Source organism: Amblyraja radiata, chromosome 13, assembly GCF_010909765.2.
Source record: "Amblyraja radiata isolate CabotCenter1 chromosome 13, sAmbRad1.1.pri, whole genome shotgun sequence".
Taxonomy (NCBI): Eukaryota; Metazoa; Chordata; class Chondrichthyes; order Rajiformes; family Rajidae; genus Amblyraja; species Amblyraja radiata.
The window spans coordinates 2,086,198-2,112,574 of record NC_045968.1 but is presented as its reverse complement, the minus strand read 5'-3'; the positions used below and the strand labels follow the sequence as shown (position 1 = coordinate 2,112,574).

At 43.4% G+C, this 26,377-nt stretch overlaps 1 protein-coding gene across 1 annotated transcript in view; it reads left to right on the top strand.

The window, feature by feature from the left end:
* Positions 1-26,377, top strand: part of clstn2 (calsyntenin 2) — a 530,962-nt gene that overhangs the window by 399,590 nt on the left and 104,995 nt on the right. Inside the window, exons 4-6 of the mRNA XM_033031091.1 lie at positions 17,177-17,372; positions 19,441-19,649; positions 21,007-21,156. Of these exons, the coding sequence (XP_032886982.1) occupies positions 17,177-17,372; positions 19,441-19,649; positions 21,007-21,156 (555 nt within the window). The remainder of the gene's footprint in view (positions 1-17,176; positions 17,373-19,440; positions 19,650-21,006; positions 21,157-26,377) is intronic.

Here is a 26,377-nt window from a genome sequence, read left to right as displayed (position 1 = left end):
ATGGCGGTGCAGGCTCGAAGGGCCGAATGGCCTCCTCCTGCACCTATTTTCTATGTTTCTATGACAGCACCCGTAGTCAGGATCAAACCCAAGTCTCTGGTGCTGTGAGGCAGCAACTCTACAACTGCGCCACCAGCTCTGATAATAAACTATGTTGTTAAGTTACTAGAGATGAACATGAGGTAAGCATTGTGGATCATTGTAAAGGAAGAAAGAGCAATAGAGATGGAGCAGATGAGCAGCTTCCAGGGAACTTCTCAAGCTTGAGGCCTTGACAGACGGCAATCAATGGGCGAGAAATTAAAACAGCAGATAATCAAGCGGCCAGAAATACAGGAGAGCAGATATAATAGAAGATTGTGTGGCTGGAGGGACTACACGCTGATAAATAAATGCATGAAGAGATTTGAAAACAAAGATAAGCATTTACAAGTCAAGACATGCTTTACAGACAAACATTCTTGTTAGAGCACATGGGAGTGTAGGTTTACAAGATTTTGTTTTAAGAATTGGGACAATGGTAACAAATGTTTCGATTACCTGAAGTCTACAGATGATAGGATGATGGAGGCTGGCCATGAATTTAGTAGGTAGGTAAAGTCGAGAGATAAAAAAAGACCAAACAACTGAGGAAAAAGTAGCATGAGATTATATTGCTAGAAGATCGAAACGGGATGGGGTGGCGTCCCTTATTGCCGAATGTCCGCTATAACAGATTAAGTGATACGCTCCAAATACCCAACGGTCACTCCGTGATAGAATTAGTTGTTTTCGAATACAAAGTTCATTTTTTAACAGCGAAGAATGTATCTTTGTGACTACAGGCTAAAAATACTAAAGGCTGTTTGTTACATTGTTTAATTGAGTATCATTGCACAAGTGTTGATCAAAGCAATCGCTTGTCAATTTCTATGGCCTCCCGCAGTGTAACTAGCAGCCTGTGTTCGTAAAGAGACGGTGGTGTCTGATTATTGTGACTACTATAACCGCCTATTATAACCACTATTACCAAAATCTATAAAGAGATCCGTCTTAATGGGTAGCCTGTGGTGAGATTCCTGGGATATATATACAAATCTTAGGAGGCATTTTGAGATCTGATTTCATCGTGTTCCCTCAACATTAATGGTTGTAAAATTCATGTTTCAAACCGAACCAGGGGAATATTTGTGTTTTTTGGATCTAACCTTCCACTAATAGACAATAGACAATAGGTGCAGGAGTAGGCCATTCGGCCCTTCGAGCCAGCACCGCCATTCAATGTGATCATGGCTGATCATCCCCAATCAGTACCCCGTTCCTGCCTTCTCCCCATATCCCCTGACTCCGCTATCTTTAAGAGCCCTATCTAGCTCTCTCTTGAAAGCATCCAGAGAACCTGCCTCCACCGCCCTCTGAGGCAGAGAATTCCACAGACTCACCACTCTCTGTGAGAAGAGGTGTTTCCTCGTCAACGTTCAAAATGGCTTACTCCTTATTCTTAAACTGTGGCCCCCTGCTTCTGGACTCCCCCAACAACGGGAACATGTTTCCTGCCTGTAGTGTGTCCAAGCCCTTAACAATCTTATATATTTCAATGAGATACCCTCTCATCCTTCTAAACTCCAGAGTGTACAAGCCCAGCTGCTCCATTCTCTCAGCATATGACATAATTACATCCTCAGTAATTACATATTTCAAAGCTGCGTGCACCATGATTACACAAACATGTGCAGTGGGATTCAGTAGGGTGGCACAGTAGTTCAGCTATAGAGTTGCTGCCATACAGCACCAGAGACCCGGGTTGGACACTGACCACGGGTGCAGTCTCTACTGTGTTTGCACGTTCTCCCAGTGACTGCATGGGTTTTCTCCGTGTGCTCTAATTTCCTCCCACACTCCAAAGATATACAGGTTTGTAACGTGTTCCTAGTGTTTAGTTTAGTGCTCGTTTACGGGGTGATCATATAACCATATAACAATTACAGCACGGAAACAGGCCATCTCGACCCTTCTAGTCCGTGCCGAACACGTATTCTCCCCTAGTCCCATATACCTGCGCTCAGACCATAACCCTCCATTCCTTTCCCGTCCATATAACTATCCAATTTATTTTTAAATAATAAAAACGAACCTGCCTCCACCACCTTCACTGGAAGCTCATTCCACACAGCTACCACTCTCTGAGTAAAGAAGTTCCCCCTCATGTTACCCCTAAACTTCAGTCCCTTAATTCTCAAGTCATGTCCCTTTGTTTGAATCTTCCCTACTCTCAGTGGGAAAAGCTTATCCACGTCAACTCTGTCTATCCCTCTCATCATTTTAAAGACCTCTATCAAGTCCCCCCTTAACCTTCTGCGCTCCAAAGAATAAAGCCCTAACTTGTTCAACGTTTCTCTGTAACGTAGTTGCTGAAACCCAGGCAACATTCTAGTAAATCTCCTCTGTACTCTCTCTATTTTGTTGACATCCGTCACTGGTCGGCACAGACTCAGCGGGCTTGTTTTCATGCTATTCTCTAAAGTCTGGAGTCTAAAGACTCAATGAGTGTCAGTCAAGGACTTTAACTCTGTTAAAATCTGTTGAAGAATTACCAGCCAAAATGTAAAGACTAGTAACTAATTAATGTATCTGTTTTCACTTGATTCTTATTCTAAAAGCTGTCAAATTGCTGGTGAAGCTACAAGGTGGCACAGCGGTAGTGTGGCTGCCTTAGAGCACCAGGGACCAGGGTTCGATCCTGACTACAGGTGTTGCCTGTACAGAGTTTGTACGTTCCCCCTGTGACCACGTGGGGTTTCACTGATGCTCTGGTTTCCTCTACAATCCAAAGACTTACTGGTTTTGGTTCGTTGGCTTTGGTAAAATTGTAAATTGTTCCTAGTGTGTAGGATGGTGTAAATATGTGGGGATCGCTGGCTGGTGTGGACTCGGTGGAGTGAAGGACCTATTTCCACGCTGCATCTTAAATCTAAACTAAACTAAACTTGGGCAGCACCGTGACGCAGCGGTAGAATTGCTGCCTTACTGCGCCAGGAGCCGGGTTTGTTCCTGACTATGGGTGCTGTCTGCACGGAGTTTGCACGTTCTCTCTGTGACTGCGTGGGTTTACGTCAGGTACACGGGTTTCCTCCCGCAATTCAAAGGTGTGCAGCCTTGGAGGTTATTTGCCCTCTGTAAATTGTCCCTAGTATGTGGGATAGAACTGGTGCACGGGTCAACGGTCGACACAAACCCGCTGGGCCGAAGGGCCTGTTTCCACGCTGTACCTCCAAACTAAAACTAAACTAAACTAAACTTCCAGTGGAAGTGGTGGAGGCAAGTTCGATTTTATCATTTAAAAATAAATTGGATAGGTATATGGACGGGAAAGGAATGGAGGGTTATGGTCTGAGTGCAGGTAGATGGGACTAGGGGAGAATAAGTGTTCGGCACGGACTAGAAGGGCCGAGATGGCCTGTTTCCGTGCTGTAATTGTTATATGGTTATATGGTTAAAAGGTTGTGTGAGCAAAATGGTTGGAAAGCTTTGAAAGTATTTGGTATTTGAAAACATTTTATTAGAATGGAAACTCTATAAACCTCAGAAGTATTTGAGTAATGGAAGCTGGAAGGGGCTATCACCTGAGGAGATTTCCTGTCAGCCAGACCCTCGATCAGGGATGGTTGTGCATGGAGAAATGCCAAAATCGATGAGAGTGGGAAAGATTGGGTCATTCCTCTGTCGATCAACACTATGACCACTTTGCTGGAGGTTACTGAGATTGATTTTATGCCCACAATTTATGTGTCACAATCCTTTGCCCGTTGTATTTTTTCTAGAGAATGACCCTTCTGCCGGCGGAGTTGCTGGAAATTGCTTCCCCTGCTCTCTCGATAGATTATTTAATGAATAAATAGACGTTTTTGCACCATGAACCCTTCCCTTCACCCAACCTACTGGGCGGCACACTATATCCAATTTGTATGTATGGGAAGGAACTGCAGGTGCTAGTTTATACCGAAGATAGACACAAAGTGCTGGAGTAACTCAACGGGTCAGGCAGCATCTCTGGAGAGAAGGAATGGGTGATGTTTCAGATTGTTACCTTCTTTGTGTGTAGTTTAATTTAGTAAAGCCACAGATATTTGTGCCAGAGGAGACCTGAGTATTTTCCCCCATTTAACCCTCTGTCTTAAAGCCCTGTCCCACTGTACGAGTTCATTCACGAGTTCTCCCGAGTTTGCCCTGATTCGAACTCGGAGATTTACGGTAATGGCCGCTCGTAGGTACTCGGGGCTCTCGTGGACATTTTTCAACATGTTGAAAAATCTTCACGAGTCTTCCCGAGCTTACTGCGTTTCCCGAGTACCTGCCGTTAGCGTTACGAGCCGCTAAGAGACGCCCCCGAGCTCTGACGTACCCACTACGTACATTCTACGTGTTTACGTGTTTTTTAACTCGAGAGAGCTTTTGAATCGTACAGTGGGACAGGGCTTTAAGGCAGAGGGTTAAAAGGTGAAAAATATTCAGGCATTTAAGCAACATTTGGATAGGCACATGATTATATGATATGGATTATGTACAGACAGATATGCTAGCAGAGGCACTGTGGGCTGAAGGGCCTGTTTCTGTGTTGTACTATTCTATGTTCTATATTTGTTTATGAAAATAAAAAACAATGATGCTGGAAATCTAGGAATAAAGTAGGAAATGCTGGAACCATGTGGAAAGTGAATCAGTTAATATTTCAAGACTAGAACCCTTCGTGAGAATACTGAACCTGAATGTTGTAGGTTTTTACAATATTTTGGCATATTTGAAAGAAATTTGCAGATACGTAACTTAAACTGGAAGCAAGCGCTTGGGTGGAACCAAACTCAAAGTGGATAGTTAAGTCACATGAATTGTGAAACTAATGTCACAACCAATCTTGTCCATTTGATGATGGGCAGATTAGGTTAACGTTGATCTTCTGATCAAGCAGAAAAACAAACCAACCATGTCATGAAAATGCTCGGACTTATTCCCGACAGTCTGCACTCAGCTTATTCTAATGGAGTGTGACCTTTCTCAGGAACTAGGATTCAGTGGTAAGATCAGCGCATATTGTCCATCCTCTGGAGACGGCAGTGCTGAGACCCTCTATAGTCATACAGCATGGAAACAGACCCTTTGGCTTAACTCATCCATGACCACCAAGATGCTAGTCTCATTTGTTTGCACTTGGTCAAGATCCCACGAAACCTTTCCTATCCGTGTACCTGTCCAAGTGTCTTTTGAATATTAGTACTCTGCCTTATATAGCTCCTTTAGCAGCTCATTCCACTTTCCACCAACACCCTCTGAGTGAAAATGTTGCCCCTCATGTTCTCATTAAATCTCTCCCCTCTCACCTTAAACCATTGTCCACTGGTTCTTGATTCATCTCTGGGTAAAAGACTGCGCATTCCTATTCTGAGTGAAAAACTCTGGGCATTGACCATATCAAGTCAAGTCAAGTCAGGTTTATTCGTCACATACACATACGAGATGTGCAGTGAAATGAAAAGTGGCAATGCTCACAGACTTTTTGCAAAAAGACAAACAAACAAACAAACAACCAAACAAACTACAAACAGAATGGAACATAATCACATTTTCTTTTACATATTACATATTGTGGGAGGAAGGAAAAAGGAAATAAAACAGCAATTTGAAGAAAAAAAGCAGTAGAGTGGTTCAGTAAAGTTAGTCCCTGGTGAGATAGGAGTTTACAGTCTTAATGGCCTCTGTGAAGAAACTCCTTCTCAACCTCTCCGTTCTCACAGCATGGAACGGAGGCGTTTGTTTGACCGTAGCAGCAGGACCAGTCCGTTGCAGGGGTGGAAGGGGTCTCCCATGATCTTGTTGACTGGAGTTGCCCCTATAGTTCCTGCAGGGGGGGGGGCGAGTGAAGTTCCCATAGTGCGTTCGGCCGAACGCACTACTCTCTGCAGAGCCTTCTTGTCCTGGGCAGAGCAGTTCCCAAACCAAATCGTGATATTTCCGGACAAGATGCTTTCCACAGCCGCTGAGTAGAAGCACTGGAGGATCCTCGGAGACACTCTGAATTTCCTCAATTGCCTGAGGTGGTAAAGGCGCTGTCTTGCAATTCCCCTCATGATATTATATGCTATCTTGAACCTTTTGAGATCTTCTAGCGAAGGCATACACATGCTTTTGGGTAGAGAGTTCCAGCATTTAGAACGATCAACAAAGAAGGAATGAGATGGATGCAAAGTGCTGGAGTAACTCAGCAGATCAGGCAACATCTGTAGAGAAAAAGGATGGGGTATATTTCAGTTTGGGGCCTTTCAGCCTGGGGTGAATTGAATTGGATGAGGACTAACCTTTCTGCTGATGGTGATCTAAGATGGAAGTACTGTTGGATCCACCTAAACATGATTCATTGCTTGATTGCCACAAAAATTGACAGGAGCCTTGCAGATACACAAAATACATATTAAAACCTCAATTTCAGTAAAAAAGGAAAATGCCAAAGTAACCAGATATCCGGGTTCGCTCCTGATTATGGGTGCGGTGTGTGTGGAGTTTGTACGTTCTCCCTGTGACCACTTGGATTTTCTCCATGTGCTCTAGATTTCTCTCACACTCCAACGACATACAAGTTTGTAGGTTAATTGGCTGCAGTAAAAACAATGGCAAATTGTCTCTTGTGTGTAGGATAGTATTAGTGTACGAGGTAATCGCAGGCCGGCACGGACTCGGTGGGCTGAAGGGCCTGTTTTTGTGTTGTAACTCTAAACTTAAACTAAACGAAACAATAAAATCGACAGGAACCTTGCAGTGTCAGAAGACATATGGAAATAACAATTTCAATTAAAAAAAAGACCAAAGTAACCATAACGTTTGTATTACGCCGAGATTTAAATCTATAGTTTTGTGAAGTGATAATCATTCTGCAACTTTTCCTTAAAGGACTGAGGGGATGATATCTTTTTCAAACCCACCTAATGCGGAATTTCTCACCATTTTTCCTTCCTACGGTCACGAAGGCAACATTTAACAACAGTTGTGGATCTGCCCTTGCACAGATGGCAGTAGCAGCCGGCCCAGTCAACTTGCCCACATTGACCATTATTTGTGTGTGCACGTCTTCCACCGGCAAGCTATGAAGCAAAGTAATGAATTAAATCAATTCCACTCATGCATACTTTTGTTGTATGTCGCTTGATGACTATTGGCATTGGGAACACCTGGAGATATTTTATCCAGTTGAACATGCTGATTGACGTTGGTCTAAACCTCTGCTGTAAATTGAACCACAAACTCACTGAGAGCAACTGCGGCTTTGGTTTAAACATTGGCAAGCTGTAAATCAATATAGGGCTGCACGGTGGCTCAGCGGTAGAGTCGTTGCCTTACAGACCAGAGACCCGGGTTCGATCCCGACTACTGTCTGTGCGGAGTTTGTACGTTCTCACCGTGACCTGCATGGGTTTTGTCCGAGATCTTCGGTTTCCTCCCAAGCACCAAAGATGTACAGGTTTGCATGTTCATTGGCTTGCAATAAATGTAAAATTATCCCTAGTGCGTGTAGGATAGTGTTATCGTGCAGAGATCGCTGGTCGGTGCGGTGGACCGAAGGGCCTGTATCGCTAATCTAAAGAAACTAAACTAATATTAAAGAAAGTTCGGAGGAAGGGTCCCAACCTGAAGCATCACCCATCCTTTTTCTCCAGAGATGCTGCCTGACCTGCCGAGTTAATCCAGCGCTTTGTGTCTTTCCTTGTTCAAGTATTTCCCTGTTATTTCTGAGTCCTCTACAGGGTGCATGTTATGATACTGCAAAACACTCAAAATAGTTAAGATATTTCATCATGCCATTTGCCACTTAAGCATGGAACACAGCAGCTAAATCATAACATACAGGGCCTGATGTTCCTATTTCTATTTGCTTTTTAATAGCAGATGAATGTAAAATTGACTGAGATAAAATCTGTGTAAATTGACTGAGATAAAATCTGTGTACATTGATGTGATTTTACAAAGCTTGATTACATAGAAACATAGAAACATCGAAAATAGGTGCAGGAGTAGGCCATTCGGCCCTTCGAGCCTGCACTACCATTCAATATGATCATGGCTGATCATCCAACTCAGTATCCTGTACCTGCCTTCTCTCCATACCCCGTGATCCCTTTAGCCACAAGGGCCACATCTAACTCCCTCTTAAATATAGCCAATGAACTGCCCTCAAATACCTTCTGTGGCAGAGAATTTCACAGATTCACCACTCTCTGTGTGAAAAAAGAAATTCTCATCTCGGTCCTAAAAGACTTCCCCCTTATCCTTAAACTGTGACCCCTTGTTCTGGACTTACAGAGCACAAAATTATTTGATTTAACTAACTGAAAGAAAGGATAACTGAATGACTTCCCCAAAGATAACGGACCGAACATTAATTCCAACTTTCCCAGTGCATTGGGTAAATATGAAAGATAGCTAGACCTTTGCAAAACTTGAGTATCTAGTATCCTGCCGTGCTGTATCCTCAACCAGTTATGCCAAGGAAGGTTATTTATTCACTGACAGCTGTTTGTACACTAGATGTCTACAGAAATACTGTACATCTACTCTACTTGATAAAATCATTTTCATGTAAATCTTCTCAGTGCCTTACTGTGAGCAATGTGCTGAGCTGCTGAATAAATTCCATTTTCTCTTGCAATACCTAATGGAAAATACAATTTCTGTAGCATTATGTTTCATGACATGTTTCCATATACATATATACATCCATTTTTCATTTATCAACTTCACGCAAATAGTCACAGATGTTGGCTCCTAATTGCCAGCCTTGGGATTTCATCAGGCTGCTCTGGCGATACTTAATTTAGTTTGAGACTGCTCTGATTATTATAGCTTAATGAGACTTCCAACTGTCTGATCCCTTTGCAGTCAGCTGCTATAATGTGTTTCAAAGTGACTGTCTTTAAAAAGAAATTAAGGGCAGTTGCATGACACTGACTCCAGTAAACTCAAGTAAATAAACCAAATAACAAAATAGTGTAAACCCTGGGGAATTGGCAGACGTTTCTTCAGTTCCTTGGATACCAGGTTGCTAAGGCATAGAGTGCAAGCAGGGAGCTCAAATAAAAATACTCATCTTCCAAAGGTACTCGGAAGCAAGATCATGGCTGTATTAGTGGTGGACAAAAATATAACTCGAAGGTAATCTACAAAACAACGGGCTCAATTCTATTAAAGCAACGATCTTGTTCAAAGGTTCATGCTTTTAAATCTGCCTTCGACTATTTCCCTATTATTTCTGTGTCCGATACAGGTGCATCTTATGATGCTGCAAAACACTTACAATGGTTAAGATATTTCACTAAGCCTTTGGCCACTTAAGCATGGACCACTCCAAATAAATCATAAGATACAGAATCTGATGGTCTTCATCCCAGGCATCAGATCAGAATCTAATGGGATCTATCCTAGATTAATAAGTGAGGCAGGGGTGGAGAGTGGAGGGGCCTGGACAAACTCCAACATGGCCATGGGCCCAGAGGACTGTACAGAAGCGAATGTTGTTCCTTTGTTTCATACTCCTGGAGATTATAGGCCAGTGAGCCAGACATCAGTTATAGGGAGTGTGTTGGAAAGGAGTCTATGGGGAATGATTAACTTGCCTTTAGAAGAGAATGGGCTAATTAGGGGAAGTCAGTGTCGCTTTGCACAAGGCAGGCCTGTCTTACAAACGATAGCGTTTTTTTGAGGAGGTGACAAAGGTGATCAATGAGAGTAGGGTAGTGGATGTTAGCTGCATGGATTTTAGTGAGGCACTTGTTAGAAACATAGAAACATAGAAAATAGGTGCAGGAGTAGGCCATTCGGCCCTTCGAGCCGGCACCGCCATTCAATATGATCATGGCTGTTCATTGAAGGTTGAAGTCCTTCATGATATGATGATCCGAAAGAGTAAAGGGCCTGTCCCACTTACGCGACTTTGGCTCGCAAATTACGTGACCTCGTGGTCGCTTGAGGCGTACGGGCACCGTATGGCCGCACAGGGCCAGTCCCACTTAGAAGCGCGGAGTTGTGCGGGGCTGGTCCCGACATCGCGCGGGCTCTGAAATTGTTGCAGTGGCCGAAATCTTCACGCGCCACCGCACGCAGGCACATTGCGGTCGTACGCAGCGTCTTGACGTCGTACGCAGCGTCTTGACGGCGTACGCCTAGCGTGTGGCGTTGCGTGATGACGCCACCGCCCGACGCCGTGCGACGCCCAAATTCAGTCGGCCCGCCTCCTGCCCAGCTGATTGATAAGCATGATGCAAATGACGTCACGCACGATCTTAGCGTGTACTTAGTGCGTACTTAGTGCGAACTTCGCGTGAACTTCGCTTCCGTTTGGTCCCGCCAAACGCATGCAATCGCATGCAAGTGGGACAGGCCCTTTAGATGCCAGAGATCCACGGTGACATGGTCATTTGGATTCAGAACTGCTTACACATAGACGGCTATGGTGGAGGTGTGTGAATCTGGCTGGAGGTCTGTGACCACTGGAGTTCCACAGGGGGAACTGCTGACACCTCTGTTGTTTGCCATGTGTTTAAATAAATTGGAGGTAAATGTAAATGGGTTGGTTAGTAAATTTGCAGACAACAGCAAAATTAAAGATGGAGTTGCGGGCGGTGAGGTGGGCTGTCAAAGTGAACCGTGAGCTGTAGGTCAGCTACAGACATGGGCGGTGAAATGGCGGTGAAAAGGCCATCAATAGCATTGATGAAGTTTGAGGGATGTTGGGATCCAATTCCATGGCTCCCTGAAAGTGACATGCAAGTAAATAGAGAGGTAAAGAAGGCATTTGGTATGTAAAGGAGGTCATGTTTCAGCTTTATAAATCTTCTGTCCGGCTGTATTTTGCATACATAGAAACATAGAAACATTGAAAATTGGTGCAGGAGGAGGCCATTCGGCCCTTTGAGCCAGCACCGCCATTCATTGTGATCATGGCTGATCGTCCCCTATCAATAACCCATGCCTGCCTTCTCCCCATATTCCTTGACTCCACTAGCCCCCAGAGCTCTATCTAACTCTCTCTTAAATCCATCCAGTGACTTGGCCTCCACTGTCCTCTGTGGCAGGGAATTCCATAAATTCACAACTCTCTGGGTGAAAACGTTTTTTCTCACCTCAGTCTTAAATAACCTCCCCTTTATTTTAAGAGTAATCTGTGCAGTTCTAGTCACCCCATTGCAGAAATGTTGTGGAGGCTTTGGTGAGGGGGAAGAGAAGGCTGACAGCTCGACCAAAATGCTGCCTGCATTGAGGGGTATTGTCCATAAGGAAAGGTTGGACAAACTTGGATTTTTTTTGGAGCATTGGAGGCTTAGGGGAGACCTGATAGAAGTATATAAAATTACGGGAGACATCGATAGGATAGACAGTCATAAGCTTTTTCCCAGAGTGGAACTGTCAAAGACTAATGTTTAAGGAACACTTAGACAGGCACATGGATAGAACAGGTTTAGAGGGGTAATGACCAAACGCAGGCAGGTTGCACCAGTGTAGATGGGCCATGTTGGTCGGTGTGGGCAACTTGAGTCAAAGGGCCTGTTTCCACCTGCATGACTCAATGCCTCTATGACTAAAAGGGCATAGCTTTCAGGTGAGGGGCAAAGTTCAAAGGAGACGTGTGGAGCAAGCCTTATATACAGATAATGGTGGGTATCTGGAAAGAGCTGCCGTAGATGGTTTCGGAGGAAGATACCATTTAAAGGCATTTATATGCAGGGAAAGGAGGGATACAGGGACAGGGACAGGGATTAATTGTATTTGGCTTCATGTTTGGCATGGATATTATGGGCCGAAGGGCCTGTCCTGTGCTGTACAGCTCTATGGTATATCTTCTCTTAAGGCTTGCATTTGAGCTAGCATGATCTTTTGTTTAAATGATCCCATCGGCCGTTATGAAATAACAGCCTTGTTCAACATTGTCACTTGATGTACAATGCCACAGAGTGCTATGGTAACCTGTATCAGCATGATTGCAGTGGTGAAGGAAAATTGTCAGTCTGTGCACCAATGGATTTGCTGACCATGATCCCCTATTGAGAATGTTTTTCACACAATTGCTGTAATTTAAAAATAAATAACGATTTAAAGACGGCATGAAAACATAGAAAGGTTAGGAATTGTGAATCACGATGACAATATCTCCCCACAATATTGATTCTTCTGAAGAAATGATGTTGAAAGTTTCTCCTGCCAGAGTTTGGAGATGTATTACTTCACATTATTTCCATGCCCCCTGCAGTTCACCAACGCCTTAAAATATCCAGTCTGATGGACCATCGGATCTGCTTTTTCATTTCAAATGTTTGAGGAAACTTATCCCCAGCAACTTTTGGGGAAGTCTGACAATGACAGGACCTATACAGTGAATGGTGGGGCTCTGATGAGTGTTGTAGAGCAGAGGGATCTAGGAGTGCAGGTGCATCGTTCCTTGAAGGTGGAATCGTAGGGAGATAGGGTGGTCAAAAAGGCTTTTGGCACATTGGCCTTCAGCAGTCAGAGTATTAAGTATAAAAGTTGGGAGGTCATGTTGCAGATGTATAAAGGGCCTGTCCCACTTACGCGACCTTCGCTCGCAAATTACGCGACCTCGTGGTCGCTTGAGGCGTACGGGCACCGTGTGGCCGCGCGGGTCCGGTCCCACCTAGAAGCGCGGAGTTGTGCGAGGCTCCGAAATTCTTGCAGTGTCCGAAATCTTCGCAGTCCGCATTGAGGTCGTATTCAGCGTCTTGACGTCGTACGCCTAGCGCGTGGCGTTGCGCGATTACATCACCGCCCAGCGTGGCGTTGCGTGATGACGTCACCACCCGACGCCATGCGACGCCCAAATTCAATCGGCGTGCCTCCTGCCCAGCTGATTGGTAAGTATGACGAAAATGACATCACGCGCGTACTTAGCGCGTACTTAACGCGAACTCAGCTTCTGTTTGGTCGCGCCAAACGCACGCAATCGCATGCAAGTGGGACCGGCCCTTAAGATGTTGGTGAGGGGACATTTAGAGTATTGTAGGTACACAAAATTGCTGGGGAAACTCAGCGGGTGCAGCAGCATCTATGGAGCGAAGGAAATAGGCGACGTTTCGGGCCGAAACCCTTCTTCAGACTTTAGAGTATTGTGTTCAGTTCTCGACACCATGTTTGAGGAAAGATGTTGTCAAGCTGGAAAGGGTACAGAGAAGATTTACAAGGTTGTTGCAAGGGCTAGAGGGTCTGAGCTATAGGCAGAGGTTGAATAGGCTGGGGCTCTATGCCTTGGAGCGCAGGAGGATAAGGGATGATCTTATAGAGGTGTATAAAATCATGAGAGAAATAGATCGGGTAGATGCACAGTCTCTCGCCCAGAGGAGGTGAATCGAGGACAAGACGACATAGTTTTAAGGTGAAGGGGAAAAGATTTAAAAGGAATCTGAGTGGTAAATTTCCACACAAGCGTGGTGGGGGTATGGAACAAGCTTCCAGAGGTGGTGGTTGAGGCAGAGACTAGTTTTGGTTTAGTTTATTGTCACGTGTACTGAGGTACAGTGAAAAGCTATTGTTGCATGCTAACCAGTCAGCAGAAAGACAATGATTACAATTGATCAATTTAAAGTGTATACGGTAGATACATGGTAAAGGGAGTAACATTTAATGCAAGGTCAATCCAGCAAAGTATGATCAAGGATAGTCCAAGGTAGATAGTAGTTCAGGACTGCTCTCTGGTTGTGGTAGGATGATTCATTTGCCTGATAACAGCTGGGAAGAAACTGTTCCTGAATCTGGTGGTGTGCGTTTTCACACTTCTATACCTTGTGCCTGATGGGCAATCCAAACATTGCCTATCGCAACGTTTAAGAAACAGTTAGACAGGTACATGGATAGGACAGGCTTGGAGGGATATGGCCCAAACGCGGGCAGGTGGGACTAGTGTAGCTGGGACATGTTGGCCGGTGTGGGCAAGTTGTGCGGAAGGGCTTGTTTCCACGTTACATCACTCTATGACTGTGAGTCTATGATAACTTCTCCTCATCCAGCCGTATCGAAGCAATGGCCAAGAAAGCACACACACGTCTCTACTTCCTTAGAAGGCTTAAAACGTTTGGCATGGCCCCAACAACTCTCACCAACTTCTACAGATGCACCATAGAATGAATTTTATCAGGATGCATCACAATTCTGAGTTTGGTGCCATGGTTGAAGCTGTGTGATCTGACCAGATTTTTAACCAGATGCTAGAAGGAAAGTTAAGTTGAACATTATGAAGAATTGAAGGTCAGAAACAAAAAACAATTAGAAGAAACTGCAAACTATACTTTAGATTGCTCCAACTCCAACTAGGCACCATGCCATTGTCAATATTCCTTCCCCCATCGCCAATGCACTGTGTGTACCAGTTAAAAAATGCACTGTAGTTATTCATCTGGACTGGACCAAGAACAGCTTCCAAACCCACAACCTCTGCATCGTGAAGATTAAAGGGCCTGTCCCACTTATGCAATTTTTTAGGCGTAGCAAATCACCAAAAAACAGCGACTGGACCCCCTCCCCCCCACCCCACCCACGACAATGTCTATAACAAGCTACAACAACCTACCACCATGTCGACGTCAAGCTACGGCAAGCTACCGACAAACGGCGACCCATTAGGACGTCCACCTACGACCACACCTACGACAACCTACGACCACACAGGTGACAAACTACGACAACCGAAGTCAACCGACGTCCACCCGCGACAAGCTACGACCCTGTCGGCGACAACTGAAGACAATTCAGTCACCGGTTGACGTAGGTAGCCGCCAATGGAATTCACCAAAGTCAGCACCAGCGACAATCTACGTCACCTGGAGACAACTTACGACAGCTCCTACATCAGGAGAAGTCAAGCTACGCTCATTGGCGTCAACCCACTGCCGGCGACAATAAGGATTATTTGAATTGGTGGCATTGCTGCCTTACAGCGCCAGAGACCCGGGTTCAATCCTGACTATGGGTGCTGTCTGTACAGTGTTCCCCTCCCGTGACCTGCGTGGGTTGTCTCCAAGTGCTCTGGTTTCCTCCCACACTCCAATGACGTACAGGTTTGTAGGTTAATTGGCTTTGGTATAAATTGTAAATTGTCCCTAGGGTGTGTAGGATAGTGTTAAGGGCTCGCCAATTGGTTGCTTGAGGCGTACAGGCACCATATGGCCGTGCGGGGCCGGTCCCACTTAGAAGCGCGGAGTTGTGCGGGGCTGGTCCCGACATCGCGCGGGGCTATCAGCCCGCGTACGCACGCAGGCGCATTGCGGTCGTACTCAGCGTCTTGACGGCGTACGCCTAGCACGTGGCATTGCGTGATGACATCACCGCCCGACGTGGCGTTGCGTGATGGTGTCACTGCCCGACGCCGTGCGATGCCCAAATTCAGTCGGCCCGCCTCCTGCCCAGCTGATTTTTAAACATGACGTAAATGACATCACGCGCGAACTTAGCGTGAACTTAGCGCGAACTAAGCGCGAACTTAGCGCGAACTCCGCTTCCGGTTGGACGCGCCAAACGCATGCAATCACATGCAAGTGGGACAGGCCCTTTAGTGTACAGGGGTCGCTGGTCGGTGCAGACTCAGTGGGCCGGAAGGCCTGTTTCCATTTTGTATCTCCAAACTAAACTAAGATTGTTCATGATGCAAACGACTCTTTCTTAACACAAAACATTTAGTTATGAGAACCAAAGCTTCCTATTGATGTTATAATCACATACCATGCGGGACGCATGGTTAATCCAGACCAGGAAATGGCATAGGTTTTATTGGTAAACAAAACAGAATAATAAATATCATCTTTGGCCTTCAATACATATAATGTAGGAATGCTATTTTAGTTTGTTTGTAACATTTATTGGTCAAACAGGAAGCAGAATGCTTTATTGAATAAAGTGACTTTATTCCTTTGATTTTCTGTCACAACAGTAGGTGATGGAGGTGCAAACTGCAAACTTCAGCGTTAACGTTATATGAAAAACGGAGCTGTCATTGCCGTCAGCTTGACTAATCCTAATATTCTGTTCAGGCAGAGAGAACAAAAGGAGTTCAGTCCTGATAATAACAAGCATCTCCAAGAAGGCATATTGTGATAAATGGGATAAAGATCTGATCACAACTCAGGCAAAGAGCAGGCGTGCATATGTCAAGCATATCCAGTGTGAGCAGTCTGTACAAACAATGCTGAGAAGGTCAAAGCACCACTTCTAACCACTGTAGAAACAAGGAACTGGAGATGCTGCTTTGCCAAGGAAAGACACAAAATGCTGGAGTAACTCAGGCAGAAAGGTCTGAAGAAGGGTCCCGACCCAAAATGTCACCTATCCATGTTCTCCAGGCATGCTGCCTGACCTGCTGAGTTACTCCGGCATTTTGTGCCTTTAGTTATAACTACTGAACAGATTGGAAGTTAACTGCACCAAGATGCAGGTAACAATTGATACAATGCCTGAAACAACCTGGGTAGAATTCCAAACTTTGGCCCATGCACGGCCGTTTGCCTTCATGCCTGAACCTCGTTTTAGCTTTAATTTAATTTTTGTTTTTATTTTTGGAAATTCAGTGTGCAAACAGGCCCTTCAGCCCATCGAGTCTACGTCAACCAATGATCACCCGTACACTTGTTCTGTCCTACACACTAGGGACAATTTACAGAAGCCAATCAACCTTCAAACCTGCACGTCTTTGTAATGTGAGAGGAACCCGGAGAAAACCCACGCGGCCACAGGGAGAACGTACAAACTCCGTACAGATAGCACCCACAGTCAGGTTCGAACCCGGGCCCCTGATGCTGTAAGGCAGCAACTCTACTGCTGCACCACTGTGCTGGCCCTGTTAACATGGGCTTATTCCCAAAGCAATTGGATGTGAATTGGTGTATGGGAGATGGGGAGGAAATTGGGCATTGTTGTGGTGAAATCATAATTAACTACTGATGTTTGTTCTTACAAAATGATTATTTACAGTAGGTAACAAACTCATTAAACAGACTCTATTGATTTTTACCCGTTGTAAACAAATGGATGTAATATGGCAAATTGTAGCAAATTGGGCATGGACTGCTCATTTTCAATTCTGGTGGAAGCTCAGCTGTCACTTGTTCTACCTGTATTTATTCTACACAGTTGATACAGCAACGTATATTCTTTGTTCCAGGTGAGATCTGTGCTTTTAAGATCCACAGTCAGGACGTGCCCTTCGAAGCTGTGGTGTTAAACAAGACATCTGGGGAAGGACTGCTGCAGGCAAAGAGCCCAATCGACTGTGAGCTACAGAAGGAATACACATTTATCATTCAGGCATACGACTGCGGAGCCCGGCCCGGTGGAACCTATTGGAAAAAATCGCACAAGTGAGTAACTTGCCCCTCGTACCGCAAGGCTCAATCGCTGGCTGTGAGTGAGTACATTCAGGCATGTGGAGTACACTGTATGGAAGTGGCCTGGAAATGCAGCCATTTTCAGCTGTGCTTTGGGATCGAACAGTGGACACTTGTTCCTTGTTTTAAATCCTGTGAAATGTCAATGCCGAATATTTTTGGGTCCAACTGATATTTTGTAAACTCTAAGTGAAGTTCAAACTTAGTAGCTTTGCTATTGGTTGATGTTAAATTAGCTGCTACTTTTACATCTACTGGTTGAAATAATTAAAGTTTGAATAATATGCACCAACATTTAGTTTGGATATTGAAATTTTAATTACTGTAAAAGGTTCAGACTTAAGAATACAAAGTCGCTTGCGATTATTCAGTATGATTTACAGTCAGATCAGTTGTAAGTCCGTCGATGGAAAACAATTTGCACCCATGGAAAGAGATTAAATTAATAACTAATTCTCAGTGTAAAATAAATGCTCATTGTCAATAAAAATCAGCCATGAATTTGGTCCAACTTCAATGGGCACAATGGTGCAGAGAAATTCAGTGGGATCAGTGCTCTGGAGGAATATTGAACTCTACTCTGTCACATCAGACTTGGCTGTTTGGCACAGTGGGGTAGGATGAGGTCAGGTAGTGCCATGGTGATAGGTGACTCCTGGGGGACGGACAGGAGATTCTATGGCAGTAAACGGGACTCCAGGTTGGTGTGTTGCCTCCTTGGTGCTAGGGCCCAAGATGTCTCGGAGCAGATGCAGAACGTTCTCAAGAGGGAGGGGGAGCAGCCAGAAGCTGTTGTGGCTTAGGTTGAAAAGAGACGAGGTCCTGCAGAGTGATTGCAGGGAATTAGGCAAATGGTTAAAAAAGCAAGACCTCAAGAGTTGTGATCTCCAGATGACTCTTGGTGTCATGTGCTAGTACAGGTAGGAATAGGAAGATACGACAGGGAAGATAGGAGAGGGAAAGATAGATTGGCCAAGATTGCATGGCAGAGTAAACTTGATGGGCCAAATGGCTTAATTTGTCTCCTACAATCTGTGAACTTATGGCAGTGAATGCATAGCTCAGAAGTTAAGAATAGCTAAGAAGCATAGCTAAAAATATAATCGGGAATTCTCTTCCTTCAATCGGGGACATTGCGTGCAAACGTTGCTTGTCCAAGGCCAACAGCATTATAAACGACCCCACACGTCTCCATCATGGACTGTTCACTCTGCTGCCCTTGGGCTAAAGGTATCGCAGTATAAGGAGCAGAACGGCCAGGTTTTGCAACAGCTTCTTCCCCCGAGCCATCAGACTCTTGAATTCCATATAATGTGCCGCCACTATTATCTAATCTATCTTTTTATCTATTTTATCTTTTTATCTATTTTATCCTTTTGTCATTTTATGTTGCACGGTGAGCCAGAGGCAACAACATTTCATTCAGACTTGCATTTGTTGGTGTATTTTTGAATGACAATAAAATTGAATGACATTGATTGATTGATTGAAGTTGATGCAAGGGACAGGGATTCAGGTGTTTGCACCATTGGGACATCTTCCGGGCTTGAGATGACCTGTAGAAAAGGGACAGTTTGCACCTGAACTAGAGGGGAACCAATATCCTGTCGGGCAGGTTTGCTCGTGCAACACGGGTGGGTTTAAACTCGATTGGCTGGAGGATGGGAGCCAATGTAGAGGTGACGCAGGAGGGAGGCTGGAAGTTGGAACATTAGGCAATGACGGCAAGTTCAATAGGCAGGAGCACTGCAGGGAGTGAAGATGAACTGTTTGATTAAATTCAATTTATTTCAACATGAGAGGTAAAGCTGATCAACTCAGGTCATGGATAGGAACTTGCGACTGGGACTTTCTAGCCATTGCAGAAGGGTCTCAACCTGAAACGTCACCCACTCCTCTGCTCCAGAGATGCTGCCTGTCTCGCTGAGTTACTCCAGCTTTTTGTTTACATAACTTGTATCTTTGACCCTGTTTTGTAAATATTTTTGTTCGTCACTTATGGTGTATTTACTGAGCACTGAAGATGCTATTTCATTTCCAGGGCGGTGGTTCACATTCAAGTGAATGATGTCAATGAGTACTCGCCGGTGTTCAAAGAGACGGTGTATAAAGGTTCGATCACAGAAGGAAAGCTGTATGACAACATACTGCAGGTGGAAGCTGTGGACGAGGACTGCTCTCCTCAATACAGCCAGATTTGTGATTATGAAATAGTTACACCTGATGTACCCTTTGCGATTGATAGGAACGGTGAGTTGCGACAGATTGTAAATCTGCGATGTAAAGCGCCTTGAGTATTCTAGAAAGGCGCTATATAAATCCCATCCATTATTATTATTATTATTGAAATTCAAGTTTGATTTTGTGTCTTTTTTTTTAATGTGACCAACTTTCAGAATAGCTCTTCTGCCAAGTCTCACCATCCCACACCATATGGGGAAAAGGGCTAGATCTGCCTCAGACAATAATCTGAGGCAGGTGTAGTAGTCACTTAGACAATACACAGTTGATTTACAACTTCAGTTGACGTTTGACTTGGGCAGAATACATGACTGAATGAATGCATGAATGAATGAATGAATGAATGAATGAATGAATGAATGAATGAATGAATGAATGAACGAATGATACGTTATTATCACATGTGGCACGTCACAGTGAAATCCTTTGCTTTGCATACCTTACACATAGTAAGCAAAGTCATCACGTCATCCCATGGATAGGACAAGTTTAGATTGATATGAGCCAAATGCAGGCAGGTGGGACTAGTGTGGATGGGACATATTGGCCAGGGTGGGCAAGTTGGACTGGAGTGCCCGTTTCCACCTTGTGTGAAACTCCATGACTCTGACTATGTATAGGGATGTATACCTGCAGATAGATGGTCGTGTCTCCATGTGCCTCCTGCCCTTGCTCCCTTGATAGGAGACGCAGGTTTGGGAGGAGTTGTCAGAATAGCCTAAGCAAGTAACTGCGGAGTATATTGGGGATGGTGCACTCTACAGCCACTGTGCGCAAATGGGAGAAAGAGTGAATGGTTTGGGGTGGTGGATTAGTGCGAATCATAGAAACATAGAAACATAGAAAATAGGTGCAGGAGGAGGCCATTCGGCCCTTTGAGCCAGCACCGCCATTCATTGTGATCATGGCTGATCGTCCCCTATCAATAACCCGTGCCTGCATTCTCACCATATCCCTTGACTCCACTAGCCCCTAGAGCTCTATCTAACTCTCTCTCAAATCCATGCAAGTGCGAGAGGGCACCTAGTACAGTTCCTCTGATTAGAAAATGGATTACAAGCTCCTAAATCATGAAAAAAATAAGACCTAAATCCTTACAAATTAATTTTTAACAAATCTAATGAGCAGTTTATTTGTAATTTCCCGACTAGAGTAAATGGATGTCTCAAGCACACATGGGAATTATTGGATGATAGCTTTATTGGCATCAATTTATTTCCTGCATTAAAAAGATGTGTTCAGAATATTAAGTTGTACTGTAAAGTGATGGTTATATCTGAAATAATATGGTTGTAACTGATAGTATTTCATGTGGAAACATTTATTTTCTGTGTATAAACATTGATTCCTTTCTTGGTATGACCAGGTAATGTCCGGAACACTGAGAAGCTGAGCTATGACGAGCAGCATCAATACAAGTTTATGGTGACGGCATACGATTGTGGCCAAAAGGAAGCTTCGGAAGATGTATTGATTCACATTGAAATTAAGCCAGTCTGCAAACCTGGCTGGCAAGGTAAGGCTCTTAAGGTATATTGCCATTATTCACACTGCAATTAGATGCCCAAACATAGAGCATAGGGCAGTACAGCACAGGAAAAGGCCCTTCAGCCCATAATATCTCTGCTGAACTAAATGTCAAATTGAATGAATCTCTTCTGCCTGCATATGATCTGTATCCGTTCATTCCCTCTGCATCTCTGTGCCTACAAAAAATGCTTCTTCAACACCACTATTACATCTGCCTCCGCCATCACCCATCGACAGAACGTTCTAGGCACCCATTGTTCTCTGTGTCAGTAAAACGTTCCGCACACAGCTCCCATAAACGTGCCCCTCTGGCAAAGCGACATCCTCTAGCCTTTGATTCATGGGGGACAATGTTTTGACTGTCTACACTGTAAATGTATGTCACCATTTTGTAAAATGTTTCCAGAGAAAGCAATCCAAGTTTGTCCAGCCTTTACTTGTAGCTAATACGCTCTAACCCGAGTAGCATTCTGGTCAAGCCTCCACACCCTTCCTGTAACGGGGTGTCTAGAACTACACGCAATACTCCAAAGGCGGCCAAAACCAAGGTTTTACAGAGCCGCAGAAAACTACTTGTGGTCAAAAATGTGACTCAAAGTAAAGGGAAATATATTTCTGCCAATGGTCATCGACATGTTTTGGAGGCATTAACCATTGGGTCAACCACACCTGGAGTATTGGGTGCAGGTTTGGTCTCCAAATTTGAGGAAGGACATTCTTGCTATTGAGGGAGTGCAGAGTAGGTTCACCAGGTTAATTCCCAGGATGGCGGGACTGTCATATGTTAATAGAATGGAGTGGCTGGGCTTGTGTACTCTGGAATTTAGAAGGATGAGAGGGTATGTTATTGAAACGGGGTTGGACACGCTAGAGGCTGGAATCATGTTCCCGATGTTGGGGGAGTCCAGAACCAGGGGCCACCATTTAAGAATAAGAGGTAGGCCATTTAGAATGGGGATGAGGTAAAGCTTTTTCACCCAGAGAATTGTGAATCTGTGGAATTCTCTGCCTCAGAAGGCAGTAGAGGCCAATTCTCTGGATGCTTTCAAGAAAGAGTTAGATAGAGCTCTTAAAGATAGCAGAGTCAGGGGGTATGGTGAGAAGGCAGGAATGGGGTACTGATTGTGGATGATCAGCCATGATCACAGTGAATGGCGGTGCTGGCTCGAAGGGCGAATTACCTACTCCAGCACCTATTGTCTATTGTCTATTGTCTATTTGGTCAACCAATGAAAATACTAATCACCATAATTCTAAACTAATTCTGAAACTAATCACAGCTATTAAGAAGGAAAGAAAAATACTGCAGTTGGTGAACATCTGAAATAAAAATAGAAAATGCTGCAAAATACTTCATCAGTCACATAGCATCAGTGGAGGAAGAAAGAGAGTTGACTTTGATCTTTTGATGAACGTTGATTAGAACCAGTCACATCTAGAAATCAAGGTTAAAGCTGAGGAGATGGGAAAGTGAATACGGAGAATTATGAAGACTGAATGACTCGAATGGCAATGATGGTGGCCTAGAGAGAGGGTGGTGAATACTTGTTAATTACAATCATGATTTATGATTATGATATTATGGAGCAGCCTTACAGAATTTATCTTCCTCTGGGTCATTATTATTTGGAGAATGACCAGTTAAGCTGTCACTAGTGGAGGCAGTCAGCACATATCATATGACTATAATCCTAGTATGAATTATGTCATTGTGATATTTGCTTCCCAGCTTGTCAATTACTGCATTTATGGTGTAATAAAGACACCCATAAAATTCAGATTGTAAATCAATGCTTCGGTTTTTAAGTGAATTGCAGTCTATTGTACAGAAGGTTTATTGTCTGCATTTAAATTAAGTTTTTGTCAAAAGAGTCATAGAGTCATACAGTGTGGAAACAGGCCCATCTTGGCCACACTGACTGACTTGCCCTATCTACGTTAGTCCCACCTGCCTGCGTTTGGACCTTATCCCTCTAAGCCACCCCGATCCATGTACCTGTCTAAATGTTTCTTAGACGTTGCGATAGTGCCTGCCTCAACCACCTCCTCTGGTAGCTTATTCCATTCACCCACCACCCTTTGTGTAAAAAAAGGTTACCCCTCAGGTTCCCATGAAATCTCCCCCCCCCCTCCCCCCCCCCCCCCCCCCCCCCCCCCCTCACCTATGCCCTCTCTCTGTCCCCGACTCTGTACCAAAGGCTGGGCAAAATGTCCCCTGGGTCGTTCCGTCTCAGGCTTTTACGCTCCATAAATGTCCTTTGTGGTGTTGTTATGCCTTTCATTTTTCTTCTACAGAATGTATTAATGGTAGCAATATTTGAGGAGAATCGATTATCCGATCGATTCCATTATCCACCAAAAGTCCCCTTTGTTATGGCAGACTGATGTGACTATTATTGCTGTTCGGCTCGAAGGTGATAAAAGAGTGAGCGCAGGCTGAAGAATTGGGCATTCCTTTTCAGTAGCACCTGAACCATTTCTTACAATCATCTGTATTTATTCTTAGTGGAGAAATGGACTAGTTTATATCTGCCCAGTGTGAGCATCAATAGTTCATGCATTGGTTTTGATTGATCAAAGGAGCAGAGTTGTATTAAAACAGATGGTTTGAAACGCTGATATACATGATCCCAGGTGAAATTGTACATATGCACAAATAAACTGCTCATTAGATTTGTTAAAAATTAATTTGTAAGGATTTAGGTCTTATTTTTTTCATGATTCAGGAGCTTGTAATCCATTTTCTAATCAGAGGAACTGTACTAGGTGCCCACTCGCACTTGCATGGATTTGTGTAGGAAAGAACTGCAGATGCTGGTTTAAATCAAAGGTAGACAGCAGGACAAATGCAGGAAGATGGCACTAGTGTAGATGGGGCTTGTTGGTCGGCATGGGCAAGTTGGGCCGAAGGGCCTGTTTCCATGCTATATGACTGTCTATATGTTCTTATAGAAACTTACAAAATTCTTAAGGGGTTGGACAGGCTAGATGCAGGAAGATTGTTCCCGATATTGGGGAGGTCCAGAACAAGGAGTCACAGTTTAAGGATAAGGGGGAAATCTTTTAGGACCGAGATAAGAAAAACATTTTTCACACAGAGAGTGGTGAATCTGTAGAATTCTCTACCAAAGAAGGTAGTTGAGGCCAGTTCATTGGCTATATTTAAGAGGGAGTTAGATGTGGCCCTTGTGGCTAAAGGGAGTATGGAGAGAAGGCAGGTACGGGATACTGAGTTGGATGATCACCCATGATCATATTGAATGAAATTAACAAAAACAAACAAATAGTCCATGGATCACTAAGGGTTTAAACAATGCCTGCAAAAAGAAAAACACACGATATAGACAATTCATAAAATATCGAACTTCAGAAGCAGAAAATAAATATAAAAAATATAAGAATAAATTAACCAATATTATGAGGATATGTAAGAAAGAATACTATAATAAAATGTTAGAGAATAATAAAAACAATATGAAAGGTTTATGGAACGTGCTAAATAGTATTATTAGAAATGGATCAAAAAATACAGGCTACCCTGAGTATTTTATTGAGGATGAAAAGACAATAAATAATATGGATGATGCGGTTAATGGTTTTAACAAATTCTTTGTAAATGTGGGACCAGATTTGGCAGAAAAAATGAATGAGCCAGAAACAAAAGAAGGGGCAGATACTGATCTTTGGGATAGAAATAATAGCTCTATCTTCCTTAGAGCAGTCGAAGGAAAAGAAATCATAGACACTGTAAGAAAATGTAAAAGCAAATCCTCTACTGATTGGAATGATATTGACATGATTATAATAAAAAACGTTATTGAAGAAATTGCCGAACCATTAACTCATATCTGTAACTTGTCTTTTCAATACGGTAAATTTCCGAACAAAATGAAAATAGCTAAAGTAATACCATTATATAAAACTGGGGATAGGCACCATTCCACAAATTACAGGCCTGTTTCTTTACTCTCCCAATTCTCCAAGATCCTTGAAAAACCTTTTACAGAAAGACTTGACAATTTCATTGAAAAACATAAGCTTTTGGTCGACAGTCAATATGGATTCCGGACAGACAGATCAACATCTATGGCACTAATGGAACTAAGTGAGGAAATCACAAATTGCATAGATAATAAAAAAACTTGCAGTGGGAATATTTATAGATTTAAAAAAAGCATTTGGTACCGTAAATCACGACATTTTACTCATGAAACTGGATACGTTTGGCATCAGAGGGGTTGGACTGGATTGGGTGAGAAGCTATTTAAGAAACAGGCAACAATTTGTAGAAATAGGTGAACATAAATCAACTTACATGAACATAACTTGTGGAGTACCTCAAGGGTCTGTGTTAGGTCCAAAGCTTTTCATAATGTACATTAATAACATATGTAAAGTATCAAATATACTGAAATTGATTATATTTGCCGATGATACGAATATATTTTGTTCCGGTGACAATTTGAAGCAGCTTTTGGAGGTCATCACATCAGAAATGAATAAATTAAAACAGTGGTTTGATGTCAACAAATTGTCTCTAAATTTAAGCAAAACAAAGATTATGCTATTTGGAAAACATAAAATAAACCCTCAAGTACAATTGAAAATAGATAACATCAATATAGAAAGAGTATATGAAAATAAATTTCTTGGTGTGATCTTAGACCACAAAATCTGCTGGAAACCACATATAAACCACGTCAAAGCAAAACTGGCAAAGTCTATAGCAATATTGGGAAAATCAAGACACATTCTGGACCACAAATCATTACATACTCTGTATAATACACTCATATTGCCATATCTGAGTTACTGTGTGGAGATATGGGGTAACACCTACAAAACCAACCTACAGCCATTATGCACATTACAAAAAAGAGCAATAAGGATTATCAATAATGTTGGATATCTTCAACACACCAATTTATTATTCTTAAAGTCACATACACTGAAGTTCACTGATCTGGTTAAATTTAAGACTGCGCAAATCATGTACAAAGCAAGAAATAATTTACTTCCAAGAAATATACAAACACTGTTTATGGAAAGACAGGGTGGGTATAATTTGAGAGGGGAACATAATTTAAAAAACTCAATGTCAGAACAACTCTTAAAAGTATGTGCATAGCAATCTGTGGTGTGAATTTGTGGAATGGTCTGGAACAGGAGATAAAACTTAGCACAAGCATAATTCAGTCTAAAAAGGT